Genomic DNA, 15,526 nt, shown 5'->3' on the forward strand with positions numbered 1-15,526 from the left:
GGGGGCAGTATTATAGTAGTTATATTCCTGTACATAGGGGGGCAGTATTATAGTAGTTATATTCCTCCTGTACATAGGGGCAGTATTATAGTAGTTATATTCCTGTACATAGGGGGGCAGTATTATAGTAGTTATATTCCTGTACATAGGGGGCAGTATTATAGTAGTTATATTCCTGTACATAGGGGGCAGTATTATAGTAGTTATATTCCTGTACATAGGGGCAGTATTATAGTAGTTATATTCCTGTACATAGGGGGCAGTATTATAGTAGTTATATTCCTGTACATAGGGGGCAGTATTATAGTAGTTATATTCTTGTACATAGGGGGCAGTATTATAGTAGTTATATTCCTGTACATAGGGGCAGTATTATAGTAGTTATATTCCTGTACATAGGGGGCAGTATTATAGTAGTTATATTCCTGTACATAGGGGCAGTATTATAGTAGTTATATTCCTGTACATAGGGGGCAGTATTATAGTAGTTATATTCCTGTACATAGGGGCAGTATTATAGTAGTTATATTCCTGTACATAGGGGGCAGTATTATAGTAGTTATATTCCTGTACATAGGAGGCAGTATTATAGTAGTTATATTCCTGTACATAGGGGCAGTATTATAGTAGTTATATTCTTGTACATAGGGGCAGTATTATAGTAGTTATATTCCTGTACATAGGGGGCAGTATTATAGTAGTTATATTCCTGTACATAGGGGGCAGTATTATAGTAGTTATATTCCTGTACATAGGGAGGCAGTATTATAGTAGTTATATTCCTGTACATAGGGGGCGGTATTATAGTAGTTATATTCCTGTACATAGGGGGCGGTATTATAGTAGTTATATTCCTGTACATAGGGGGCAGTATTATAGTAGTTATATTCCTGTACATAGGGCGCAGTATTATAGTAGTTATATTCCTGTACATAGGAGGCAGTATTATAGTAGTTATATTCCTGTACATAGGGGGCAGTATTATAGTAGTTATATCCTGTACATAGGGGGCAGTATTATAGTAGTTATATTCCTGTACATAGGGGGCAGTATTATAGTAGTTATATTCCCTGTACATAGGGGGCAGTATTATAGTAGTTATATTCTTGTACATAGGGAGCAGTATTATAGTAGTTATATTCCTGTACATAGGGGGCAGTATTATAGTAGTTATATTCCCTGTACATAGGGGGCAGTATTATAGTAGTTATATCCCTGTACATAGGGGGCAGTATTATAGTAGTTATATTCCCTGTACATAGGGGGCAGTATTATAGTAGTTATATTCCTGTACATAGGGGGCAGTATTATAGTAGTTATATTCCTGTACATAAGGGGCAGTATTATAGTAGTTATATTCTTGTACATAGGGGGCAGTATTATAGTAGTTATATTCCTGTACATAGGGGGCGGTATTATAGTAGTTATATTCTTGTACATAGGAGGCGGTATTATAGTAGTTATATTCTTGTACATAGGGGGCAGTATTATAGTAGTTATATTCTTGTACATAGGAGGCGGTATTATAGTAGTTATATTCCTGTACATAGGGGCAGTATTATAGTAGTTATATTCCTGTACATAGGGGGCAGTATTATAGTAGTTATATTCCTGTACATAGGGGCAGTATTATAGTAGTTATATTCCTGTACATAGGGGGCAGTATTATAGTAGTTATATTCTTGCACATAGGGGGCAGTATTATAGTAGTTATATTCCTGTACATAGGGGTCAGTATTATAGTAGTTATATTCCTGTACATAGGGGGCAGTATTATAGTAGTTATAGTCCTGTACATAGGGGGCAGTATTATAGTAGTTATATTCTTGTACATAGGGGGCAGTATTATAGTAGTTATATTCCTGTACATAGGGGGCAGTATTATAGTAGTTATATTCCTGTACATAGGGGGCAGTATTATAGTAGTTATATTCCTGTACATAGGGGGCGGTATTACAGTAGTTATATTCCTGTACATAGGGGGCGGTATTACAGTAGTTATATTCTTGTACATAGGGGGCAGTATTATAGTAGTTATATTCCTGTATATAGGGGCAGTATTATAGTAGTTATATTCTTGTACAAAGAGGGCAGTATTATAGTAGTTATATTCTTGTACATAGGGGCAGTATTATAGTAGTTATATTCCTGTACATAGGGGGCAGTATTATAGTAGTTATATTCTTGTACACAAGGGGCAGTATTATAGTAGTTATATTCTTGTACATAGGGGCAGTATTATAGTAGTTATATTCTTGTACATAGGAGGCAATATTATAGTAGTTATATTCCTGTACATAGGGGGCAGTATTATAGTAGTTATATTCCTGTACATAGGGGGCAGTATTATAGTAGTTATATTCCTGTACATAGGGGGCAGTATTATAGTAGTTATATTCCTGTACATAGGGGGCAGTATTATAGTAGTTATATTCCTGTACATAGGGGGCAGTATTATAGTAGTTATATTCTTGTACACAAGGGGCAGTATTATAGTAGTTATATTCTTGTACATAGGGGCAGTATTATAGTAGTTATATTCTTGTACATAGGAGGCAATATTATAGTAGTTATATTCCTGTACATAGGAGGCAATATTATAGTAGTTATATTCCTGTACATAGGGGGCAGTATTATAGTAGTTATATTCCTGTACATAGGGGGCAGTATTATAGTAGTTATATTCCTGTACATAGGGGCAGTATTATAGTAGTTATATTCCTGTACATAGGGAGGCAGTATTATAGTAGTTATATTCCTGTACATAGGGGGCAGTATTATAGTAGTTATATTCTTGTACATAGGAGGCAGTATTATAGTAGTTATATCCCTGTACATAGGGGGCAGTATTATAGTAGTTATATTCCTGTACATAGGGGGCAGTATTATAGTAGTTATATTCTTGTACATAGGGGGCAGTATTATAGTAGTTATATTCTTGTACATAGGGGGCAGTATTATAGTAGTTATATTCCTGTACATAGGGGGCAGTATTATAGTAGTTATATTCCTGTACATAGGGGGCAGTATTATAGTAGTTATATTCTTGTACATAGGGAGGCAGTATTATAGTAGTTATATTCCTGTACATAGGGGGGCAGTATTATAGTAGTTATATTCCTGTACATAGGGGGGCAGTATTATAGTAGTTATATTCCTGTACATAGGGGGCAGTATTATAGTAGTTATATTCTTGTACATAGGGGACAGTATTATAGTAGTTATATTCTTGTACATAGGGGGCAGTATTATAGTAGTTATATTCCTGTACACAGGGGGCAGTATTATAGTAGTTATATTCCTGTACACAGGGGGCAGTATTATAGTAGTTATATCCCTGTACATAGGGGGCAGTATTATAGTAGTTATATTCCTGTACATAGGGGGCAGTATTATAGTAGTTATATTCCTGTACATAGGGGGCAGTATTATAGTAGTTATATTCCTGTACATAGGGGGCAGTATTATAGAAGTTATATTCTTGTACATAGAGGGCAGTATTATGCTGCAGGTTTGTTACAGTGTGCTGCCCTGCGCCCCGCTGCAGGTTTGTTACAGTGTGCTGCCCTGCGCCCCGCTGCAGGTTTGTTACAGTGTGCTGCCCTGCGCCCCGCTGCAGGTTTGTTACAGTGTGCTGCCCTGCGCCCCGCTGCAGGTTTGTTACAGTGTGCTGCCCTGCGCCCCGCTGCAGGTTTGTTACAGTGTGCTGCCCTGTGCCCCGCTGCAGCTTTGTTACAGTGTGCTGCTCTTCTCCCCCGCAGTCGTACTTTGTGACGGACTATGACCCGACCATTGAGGACTCGTACACCAAGCAATGTGTCATCGATGATCGCGCCGCCCGGCTGGACAGTGAGTACCGAGTGCCACGGCCTATGTCAGCGCTACAGCCTGTGTATAACACTGTGTCACCCCTTATCCCGCTCTGTCTCCCAGTCCTGGACACCGCCGGGCAGGAGGAGTTCGGAGCAATGAGGGAACAATATATGAGAACCGGAGAGGGATTCCTGCTAGTGTTCTCCGTGACCGACAGAGGAAGGTGAGTGACAGGATGGGGGGCGGGGCGTCACGGGATGGACAGGATGGGGGGCGGGGCGTCACACGGGATAGACAGGCGGGGGCGGGGCGTCACACGGGATAGACAGGCGGGGACGGGGCGTCACACGGGATAGACAGTCGGGGGCGGGGCGTCACACGGGATAGACAGGCGGGGGCGGGGCGTCACACAGGATATATAGGCGGGGGCGGGGCGTCACACAGGATATATAGGCCGGGGCGGGGCGTCACACAGGATATATAGGCCGGGGCGGGGCGTCACACAGGATATATAGGCCGGGGCGGGGCGTCACACAGGATAAACAGGCGGGGGGCTGGGCATCATACAGGATATACAGGCAGGGGGCGGGCCGTCACACAGGATATACAGGCAGGGGGCGGGGCATCACACAGGATATAGAGGTGGGGGCGGGGCATCACACAGGATATAGAGGTGGGGGCGGGGCATCACACAGGATATAGAGGTGGGGGCGGGGCATCACACAGGAAATAGAGGTGGGGGCGGGGCATCTCACAGGAAATAGAGGTGGGGGCGGGGCATCTCACAGGAAATAGAGGTGGGGGCGGGGCATCTCACAGGATATAGAGGTGGGGGCGGGCATCTCACAGGATATAGAGGTGGGGGCGGGGCATCACACAGGATATAGAGGTGGGGGCGAGGCGTCACACAGGATATAGAGAGGCGGGGGCGGGGCGTCACACAGGATATATAGGCGGGGCGTCACACATATATAGGCGGGGGCGGGGCGTCACACAGGATATATAGGCGGGGGCGGGGCGTCACACAGGATAAACAGGCGGGGGCGGGGCGTCACACAGGATAAACAGGCGGGGCGGGGCATCACACAGGATATACAGTCGGGGGGCGGGCCGTCACACAGGATATAGAGGTGGGGGCGGGGCATCACACTTGAAATAGAGGTGGGGGCGGGGCATCACAAGGAAATAGAGGTGGGGGTGGGGCATCACACGGGATATATAGTTGGGGGCGGGGCATCACACGGGATATAGAGGTGGGGGCGGGGCATCACACGGGATATAGAGGTGGGGGCGGGGCATCACACGGGATATAGAGGTGGGGGCGGGGCATCACACGGGATATAGAGGCGGGGGCGGGGCGTCACACGGGATAGACAGGCGGGGGCGGGGCGTCACACGGGATAGACAGGCGGGGGCGGGGCGTCACACAGGATATATAGGCGGGGCGGGGCGTCACACAGGATATATAGGCCGGGGCGGGGCGTCACACAGGATATATAGGCCGGGGCGGGGCGTCACACAGGATATATAGGCCGGGGCGGGGCGTCACACAGGATAAACAGGCGGGGGGCTGGGCATCATACAGGATATACAGGCAGGGGGCGGGCCGTCACACAGGATATACAGGCAGGGGGCGGGGCATCACACAGGATATAGAGGTGGGGGCGGGGCATCACACAGGATATAGAGGTGGGGGCGGGGCATCACACAGGATATAGAGGTGGGGGCGGGGCATCTCACAGGAAATAGAGGTGGGGGCGGGGCATCTCACAGGAAATAGAGGTGGGGGCGGGGCATCTCACAGGAAATAGAGGTGGGGGCGGGGCATCTCACAGGAAATAGAGGTGGGGGCGGGGCATCTCACAGGATATAGAGGTGGGGGCGGGGCATCACACAGGATATAGAGGTGGGGGCGAGGCGTCACACAGGATATAGAGAGGCGGGGGCGGGGCGTCACACAGGATATATAGGCGGGGCGTCACACATATATAGGCGGGGGCGGGGCGTCACACAGGATATATAGGCGGGGGCGGGGCGTCACACAGGATAAACAGGCGGGGGCGGGGCGTCACACAGGATAAACAGGCGGGGCGGGGCATCACACAGGATATACAGTCGGGGGGCGGGCCGTCACACAGGATATAGAGGTGGGGGCGGGGCATCACACTTGAAATAGAGGTGGGGGCGGGGCATCACAAGGAAATAGAGGTGGGGGTGGGGCATCACACGGGATATAGAGGTGGGGGCGGGGCATCACACGGGATATAGAGGTGGGGGCGGGGCATCACACGGGATATAGAGGTGGGGGCGGGGCATCACACGGGATATAGAGGTGGGGGCGGGGCATCACACGGGATATAGAGGTGGGGGCGGGGCATCACACGGGATATAGAGGCGGGGGCGGGGCATCACACGGGATATAGAGGCGGGGGCGGGGCGTCACACTGGATATAGAGAGGCGGGGGGCGGGGCGTCACACTGGATATAGAGAGGCGGGGGGCGGGGCGTCACACTGGATATAGAGAGGCGGGGGCGGGGCGTCACACTGGATATAGAGAGGCGGGGCGTCACTGGATATAGAGAGGCGGGGGGCGGGGCGTCACACTGGATATAAAGAGGCGGGGGCGGGGCGTCACACTGGATATAGAGAGACGGGGGGCGGGGCGTCACACTGGATATAGAGAGGCGGGGCGTCAAACTGGATATAGAGAGGCGGGGGGGCGGGGCGTCACACTGGATATAGAGAGGCGGGGGGCGGGGCGTCACACTGGATATAGAGAGGCGGGGGCGGGGCGTCACACTGGATATAGAGAGGCGGGGGCGGGGCGTCACACTGGATATAGAGAGGCGGGGGCGGGGCGTCACACTGGATATAGAGAGGCGGGGGGCGGGGCGTCACACTGGATATAGAGAGGCGGGGGCGGGGCGTCACACTGGATATAGAGAGGCGGGGGGCGGGGCGTCACACTGGATATAGAGAGGCGGGGCGTCAAACTGGATATAGAGAGGCGGGGGGCGGGGCGTCACACTGGATATAGAGAGGCGGGGGCGGGGCGTCACACTGGATATAAAGAGGCGGGGGCGGGGCGTCACACTGGATATAGAGAGGCGGGGGCGGGGCGTCACACTGGATATAAAGAGGCGGGGGCGGGGCGTCACACTGGATATAGAGAGGCGGGGCGTCACACTGGATATAGAGAGGCGGGGCGTCACACTGGATATAGAGAGGCGGGGGCGGGGCGTCACACTGGATATAGAGAGGCGGGGGGCGGGGCGTCACACTGGATATAGAGAGGCGGGGGGCGGGGCGTCACACTGGATATAGAGAGGCGGGGGGCGGGGCGTCACACTGGATATAGAGAGGCGGGGCGTCACACTGGATATAGAGAGGCGGGGGGCGGGGCGTCACACTGGATATACAGAGGCGGGGCGTCACACTGGATATAGAGAGGCGGGGGGCGGGGCGTCACACTGGATATAGAGAGGCGGGGCGTCACACTGGATATAGAGAGGCGGGGGGCGGGGCGTCACACTGGATATAGAGAGGCGGGGCTTCACACTGGATATAAAGAGGCGGGGGGCGGGGCGTCACACTGGATATAAAGAGGCGGGGGGCGGGGCGTCACACTGGATATAGAGAGGCGGGGGCGGGGCGTCACACTGGATATAGAGAGGCGGGGCGTCACACTGGATATAGAGAGGCGGGGGCGGGGCATCACACTGGATATAGAGAGGCGGGGGGCGGGGCGTCACACTGGATATAGAGAGGCGGGGGGCGGGGCGTCACACTGGATATAGAGAGGCGGGGGGCGGGGCGTCACACTGGATATAGAGAGGCGGGGGGCGGGGCGTCACACTGGATATACAGAGGCGGGGCGTCACACTGGATATAGAGAGGCGGGGGGCGGGGCGTTACACTGGATATAGAGAGGCGGGGCGTCACACTGGATATAGAGAGGCGGGGGGCGGGGCGTCACATTGGATATAGAGAGGCGGGGCGTCACACTGGATATAAAGAGGCGGGGGGCGGGGCGTCACACTGGATATAAAGAGGCGGGGGGCGGGGCGTCACACTGGATATAGAGAGGCGGGGGCGGGGCGTCACACTGGATATAGAGAGGCGGGGGGCGGGGCGTCACACTGGATATAGAGAGGCGGGGGGCGGGGCGTCACACTGGATATAGAGAGGCGGGGGGCGGGGCGTCACACTGGATATAGAGAGGCGGGGGCGGGGCGTCACACTGGATATAGAGAGGCGGGGGCGGGGCGTCACACTGGATATAGAGAGGCGGGGGCGGGGCCGTGACTGCCTCTCACACAGGATATACAGGCAGGGGGCGGGGCTGTGAACATTTTTTTTTTTGTTATTTTTTTTCTAGCTTTGAGGAAATCTATAAATTCCAGCGGCAGATCCTCAGAGTGAAGGATCGGGATGAGTTTCCGATGGTTCTGGTGGGGAATAAGGCAGATCTGGAGCATCAGAGACAGGTGAGACCTCATCCCTGGGACCCCTGAGGCAGTGGTTTGGACATCTAGGTGTGTTCATCCTGAGCCTCCAGGTTCAGCTCCTCATTCTGTCATATATACAATGTAATAGATGAGGTGATGCCCCCTGCTGGCAGGAGGAGGGATTCCCCCATGTAGTGTCCTCCTCTTACCAGCAGGTGGCAGACTTCTGTGTAATACTGGGGGTGCACTGATGTGGGACCCCTCCACCTGCCGCTGGCTCGGGGTCACCCTCTCCTTGGTCTTGCAGGTAACGCAGGAGGAGGGGCACCTCTTGGCGCGGCAGCTGAAGGTGACGTACATGGAGGCGTCCGCCAAAATCCGCATGAACGTGGATCAAGCGTTTCATGAACTGGTGCGAGTAGTGAGGTGAGTGCAGCATCACCGGTCCTCACACAGCTGAGGGTCTGTTACAGGACCTGGTGAGGGGAAGGGGTCATACACAGCGCTCAGTGACCCCCCGAGCACAGGGGAAGCCCCCTCTAGTGGCCAAGAGTGGAGAATATATATAATATATACACACACTGGAGAACCTTGCTGGTACAGTATAAATCCCCAACAGTGTCACCGGATAATGCGGAGAGCAGAGAGGACGGGATAATGCGGAGAGACGAGAGCAGAGAGGACGGGATAATGCAGAGAGAGGAGAGCAGAGAGGACGGGATAATGCGGAGAGATGAGAACAGAGAGGACGGGATAATGCGGAGAGAGGAGAGCAGCGAGGACGGGATAATGCGGAGAGGAGAGCAGAGAGGACGGGATAATGCGGAGAGATGAGAGCAGAGAGGACGGGATAATGCGGAGAGATGAGAGCAGAGAGGACGGGATAATGCAGAGAGATGAGAGCAGAGAGGACGGGATAATGCGGAGAGATGAGAGCAGAGAGGACGGGATAATGCGGAGAGATGAGAGCAGAGAGGACGGGATAATGCAGAGAGATGAGAGCAGAGAGGACGGGATAATGAGGAGAGAGGAGAGCAGAGAGGACGGGATAATGCAGAGAGAGGAGAGCAGAGAGGACGGGATAATGCGGAGAGAGATGAGAGCAGAGAGGACGGGATAATGAGGAGAGAGGAGAGCAGAGAGGACGGGATAATGAGGAGAGGAGAGCAGAGAGGACGGGATAATGCGGAGAGAGGAGAGCAGAGAGGACGGGATAATGCGGAGAGATGAGAGCAGAGAGGACGGGATAATGCAGAGAGATGAGAGCAGAGAGGACGGGATAATGAGGAGAGAGGAGAGCAGAGAGGACGGGATAATGAGGAGAGGAGAGCAGAGAGGACGGGATAATGCGGAGAGAGGAGAGCAGAGAGGACGGGATAATGCGGAGAGATGAGAGCAGAGAGGACGGGATAATGCAGAGAGACGAGAGCAGAGAGGACGGGATAATGCGGAGAGATGAGAGCAGAGAGGACGGGATAATGCGGAGAGATGAGAGCAGAGAGGACAGGATAATGCAGAGAGAGGAGAGCAGAGAGGACGGGATAATGCGGAGAGAGGAGAGCAGCGAGGACGGGATAATGCGGAGAGGAGAGCAGAGAGGACGGGATAATGGGGAGAGGAGAGCAGAGAGGACGGGATAATGAGGAGAGGAGAGCAGAGAGGACGGGATAATGCAGAGAGAGGAGAGCAGAGAGGACGGGATAATGCAGAGAGAGGAGAGCAGAGAGGACGGGATAATGCAGAGAGAGGAGAGCAGAGAGGACGGGATAATGCAGAGAGATGAGAGGAGAGAGGACGGGATAATGCAGAGAGATGAGAGGAGAGAGGACGGGATAATGCGGAGAGATGAGAGCAGAGAGGACGGGATAATGCGGAGAGATGAGAGCAGAGAGGACGGGATAATGCGGAGAGATGAGAGCAGAGAGGACGGGATAATGGGGAGAGATGAGAGCAGAGAGGACGGGATAATGCGGAGAGATGAGAGCAGAGAGGACGGGATAATGCGGAGAGACGAGAGCAGAGAGGACGGGATAATGCAGAGAGACGAGAGCAGAGAGGACGGGATAATGAGGAGAGACGAGAGCAGAGAGGACGGGATAATGAGGAGAGAGGAGAGCAGAGAGGACGGGATAATGAGGAGAGAGGAGAGCAGAGAGGACGGGATAATGCGGAGAGATGAGAGCAGAGAGGACGGGATAATGCGGAGAGACGAGAGCAGAGAGGACGGGATAATGCGGAGAGATGAGAGCAGAGAGGACGGGATAATGCGGAGAGATGAGAGCAGAGAGGACGGGATAATGCAGAGAGACGAGAGCAGAGAGGACGGGATAATGCGGAGAGAGGAGAGCAGCGAGGACGGGATAATGCAGAGAGATGAGAGCAGAGAGGACGGGATAATGCGGAGAGACGAGAGCAGAGAGGACGGGATAATGCGGAGAGATGAGAGCAGAGAGGACGGGATAATGCGGAGAGACGAGAGCAGAGAGGACGGGATAATGTCCTAGGGTCCTGTGGCCGGGGTCCTGTGCTCTGGGTCCTGCAGGTCAGTATAGTCTCTGGGCTCCGGTCATTGTTCTCTAATTCTCATCGTCAGGTTTTATGTTGTTACTTTGTGACTGTGTTACCCCTGTTCTAGTGACCGGGAGACCCCGTACATCCGTCACATGCTCAGCCAAGGAGATTCCATTACTCCTGGGGGATCCGACCTCGTCCTGTCATCTTGTTCTCCAGTCTGTGCCTGCGCTATGATCCGCCATGTTTATAGCTCCCATCATGCATTGCGCCTCTTCTCTTGTGTCTGCAGGAAATTTCAGGAACAGGAGTGTCCCCCGTCTCCGGAGCCAACGAGGAAGGAGAAGGACCGGAGGGGCTGTCACTGCGTCATCTTCTAGAGGGGCCGGACTGTCACCACATCCCAGACACAGGACAGTCCCTCGAAGCCCCGCCCCCACAGGCGAGAGCAGGTCTCACTGCCGCCCCACAACCTTTCATCCCCCCCTGTGTCTGCGCGGCGGTCTGAGGGCGCGGCCGAGAGATTTTGTGTTTTTTTTTTTGTTTGTTTTTTTTTTTTTATTAATTGACTTTTAATTCACTTTTTGATCAGATTTTAATTTGCCAAGAATTTTAAGTGTCCTTACGCTTTAGGATGGCGGCTGCAGGGGGCGGTTCCATGATTATGTGATTTGCATAATTTGGGGTGGCGGCTTGTTACTGCTCAGGACACTCGCCCCAACGCTTCCGAACAGCCAAGTGCCTGAGCTGAACTCTGACCCTGGAGGAGCGTGACCTGGGGTCATACACAGGCCAAGGCCTCTGAACTGTTGCCAAATTCTGATGACAATAAAGATTATTAATTTACTTGCAGGAAACCCATTGCCCCGCCTCTTCTGAGCCCCGCCTCTTCTGAGCCCCGCCTCTTCTGAGCCCCGCCTCTTCTGAGCCCCGCCTCTAAAATGTAAAGGCTTAAAGGGCCTGTACAGCCTCCTGCACATGCAGAGCTCCCGGATTGCGCCCCTCTTGCCCGCAGGCCGGATCTGGTATTGCAGAATAACCTAATTTACTTTATTAGAGATGTGTGGAAATGTTACATGGTCCTGTTCGCACAGTGGAGGATCTGTTACTGTGTGTCTACTGCATATGTGTCCTATGCTGTCACCTGACTTATCTGCAACATCCCCCACCGGGGCCTTTTCTTGGGCCTGGAGGCAGCCGGGGCCCAGAGTACCGGAGTGGCTGGCGGTTGCGGCCTTGGGCGCGCTAATGTCTCGGTGCTTGGTATGGGGACCGGAGGGCTGTCCTACAGCCTGGCAGCTCTCCAGCAGGTGGTGTGTGCAAGAAATATGGAGGGACAGGCTAATGTACTGGTTCTCCCTGGGGCAACCCCTGAGTTTCTGTAAGATAAGTCCCAGTGTAATGGATAGGATGCCCGTGGTGGTAACAGCCGCATCCAGGAATCAGACGGAGAGAACAACAGCAACGGCCAAACGTAACAGCAGATCCTCAAGCTGGAAGAGTCATGGAGAGCCGGTCCACAGGAAGGTGACACGCAGCCTGGTAGTAGGGTCAGGCTGGGCTGGTGGTGGATCTCAGTTCTGGGCTTAAGTCTCCAGACTTGCCCAGGGTGTCAGGCAGCGGCTTGGGATACCTCTTCTTCCTGGTACTGGGTCTGGATGGCAGCTCTGCAGGAGCCGCACACTGGACCTGCTTCTCCATCTACTGACTGGAATCCGAGACCTTGTGCTCCGGCCCAGCAGGGGTGTATGTGCCCTCTGGTCAGGTGGCAGCTCTCCAATCAGCTTCCAACTTGTCTCTCCCCCCCCCCCCCCCTCCCCCTTGCGGCCGGTGGCGTCTCCCCCCCCCCCCTCCCCCCTACGGCCGGTAGCGTCTCCCCCTTTCCCGCTGCAGATGATGTTTCTTGGTGACGCTCGCGGCGCAGATTTCCCAGGTAATAATTAGAGCAATGCAGGAGTCGGGGCCCCAGGGGCCAATTTACAGCGAACGCAGCCAATGTTTGTGAGTCATTAACAAATGAGGAGAAACATAACACCTGTGCACCTCCCATCATCATGAGACACCTGCGGGGGGCTACAGGGGGGTCCTATCACCATGAGACACCTGTGGGGGGCTACAGGCGGGTCCCATCACCATGAGACACCTGCGGGGGGCTACAGGGGGGTCCTATCACCATGAGACACCTGTGGGGGGCTACAGGTGGGTCCTATCACCATGAGACACCTGTGGGGGGCTACAGGCGGGTCCTATCACCATGAGACACCTGCAGGGGGCTACAGGTGGGTCCTATCACCATGAGACACCTGTGGGGGACTACAGGCGGGTCCTATCACCATGAGACACCTGCAGGGGGCTACAGGTGGGTCCTATCACCATGAGACACCTGTGGGGGACTACAGGGGGGGTCCCATCACCATGAGACACGTGTGGGGGGCTACAGGTGGGTCCCATCACCATGAGATACCTGTGGGGGGCTACAGGCGGATCCTATCACCATGAGACACCTGTAGGGGGCTACAGGGGGGTCCCATCACCATGAGACACCTGTGGGGGGCTACAGGGGGGTCCCATCACCATGAGACACCTGTGGGGGGCTACAGGTGGGTCCCATCACCATGAGATACCTGTGGGGGGCTACAGGCGGATCCTATCACCATGAGACACCGGCGGGGGGCTACAGGTGGGTCCCATCACCATGAGACACCTGCTGGGGGCTACAGGCGGGTCCCATCACCATGAGACACCTGTGGGGGGCTACAGGCGGGTCCTATCACCATGAGACACCTGCTGGGGGCTACAGGCGGGTCCCATCACCATGAGACACCTGCGGGGGGCTACAGGCGGGTCCTATCACCATGAGACACCTGCGGGGGGCTACAGGTGGGTCCTATCACCATGAGACACCTGCGGGGGGCTACAGGTGGGTCCTATCACCATGAGAAACCTGCAGGGGGCTACAGGTGGGTCCCATCACCATGAGACACGTGTGGGGGGCTACAGGTGGGTCCCATCACCATGAGACACGTGTGGGGGGCTACAGGTGGGTCCCATCACCATGAGATACCTGTGGGGGGCTACAGGCGGATCCTATCACCATGAGACACCTGTGGGGGGCTACAGGTGGGTCCTATCACCATTAGACACCTGTGGGGGGCTACAGGCGGGTCCTATCACCATGAGACACCTGTGGGGGGCTACAGGCGGGTCCCATCACCATGAGACACCTGCGGGCGGCTACAGGCGGGTCCTATCACCATGAGACACCTGCAGGGGGCTACAGGTGGGTCCTATCACCATGAGACACCTGTGGGGGGCTACAGACGGGTCCCATCACCATGAGACACCTGTGGGGGGCTACAGACGGGTCCCATCACCATGAGACACCTGTGGGGGGCTACAGACGGGTCCCATCACCATGAGACACCTGTGGGGGGCTACAGGTGGGTCCCATCACCATGAGATACCTGTGGGGGGCTACAGGTGGATCCTATCACCATGAGACACCTGCGGGGGGCTACAGGCAGGTCCTATCACCATGAGACACCTGCTGGGGGCTACAGGCGGGTCCCATCACCATGAGACACCTGCAGGGGGCTACAGGGGGGTCCCATCATCATGAGACACCTGTGGGGGGCTACAGGCGGATCCTATCACCATGAGACACCGGCGGGGGGCTACAGGTGGGTCCCATCACCATGAGACACCTGCTGGGGGCTACAGGCGGGTCCCATCACCATGAGACACCTGTGGGGGCTACAGGCGGGTCCTATCACCATGAGACACCTGCTGGGGGCCACAGGTGGGTCCTATCACCATGAGACACCTGTGGGGGGCTACAGGCGGGTCCTATCACCATGAGACACCTGCGGGGGGCTACAGGTGGGTCCTATCACCATTAGACACCTGCGGGGGCTACAGGCGGTTCCCATCACCATGAGACACCTGTGGGGGGCTACAGGCGGGTCCTATCACCATGAGACACCTGTGGGGGGCTACAGGCGGGTCCCATCACCATGAGACACCTGCGGGCGGCTACAGGCGGGTCCTATCACCATGAGACACCTGCAGGGGGCTACAGGCGGGTCCTATCACCATGAGACACCGGTGGGGGGCTACAGGTGGGTCCCATCACCATGAGACACCTGCGGGGGGCTACAGGCGGGTCCCATCACCATGAGAGATGTGTGGGGGGCTACAGGTGGGTCCCATCACCATGAGATACCTGTGGGGGGCTACAGGCGGATCCTATCACCACGAGACACCTGCAGGGGGCTACAAGCGGGTCCCATCACCATGAGACACCTGTGGAGGGCAACAGGCGGGTCCCATCACCATGAGACACCTGCAGGGGGCTACAATCGGGTCCCATCACCATGAGACACCTGTGGAGGGCAACAGGCGGGTCCCATCACCATGAGACACCTGCAGGGGGCTACAATCGGGTCCCATCACCATGAGACACCTGTGGAGGGCAACAGGCGGGTCCCATCACCATGAGACACCTGCGGGGGGCTACAGGCAGGTCCCATCACCATGAGACACCTGCGGGGGGCTACAGGCGGGTCCCATCACCATGAGACACCTGCAGGGGGCTACAATCGGGTCCCATCACCATGAGACACCTGCGGGGGGCTACAAGCGGGTCCCATCACCATGAGACACCTGCGGGGGGCTACAGGCAGGTCCCATCACCATGAGACACCTGCGGGGGGCTACAGGTGGGTCCCATCACCATGAGACACCTGCTGGGGGC

The 15,526-nt window shown here is 54.5% G+C and overlaps 1 protein-coding gene across 1 annotated transcript; it reads left to right on the top strand.

The window, feature by feature from the left end:
• The first annotated feature begins 3,746 nt into the window (after nucleotides 1-3,746).
• On the top strand, nucleotides 3,747-11,630 carry LOC140133897 (ras-related protein R-Ras2-like). The gene is made up of 5 exons (XM_072154583.1): nucleotides 3,747-3,849; nucleotides 3,934-4,036; nucleotides 8,193-8,301; nucleotides 8,570-8,688; nucleotides 11,066-11,630. Exons 2-5 carry the CDS (start codon nucleotides 3,969-3,971, stop codon nucleotides 11,151-11,153), a joined length of 384 nt encoding a protein of 127 aa, XP_072010684.1. The 5' UTR covers nucleotides 3,747-3,849; nucleotides 3,934-3,968; the 3' UTR covers nucleotides 11,154-11,630.
• The last annotated feature ends 3,896 nt before the right edge of the window (nucleotides 11,631-15,526 follow it).

This window comes from Engystomops pustulosus, chromosome 5 (assembly GCF_040894005.1).
Source record: "Engystomops pustulosus chromosome 5, aEngPut4.maternal, whole genome shotgun sequence".
Classification (NCBI taxonomy): domain Eukaryota; kingdom Metazoa; phylum Chordata; class Amphibia; order Anura; family Leptodactylidae; genus Engystomops; species Engystomops pustulosus.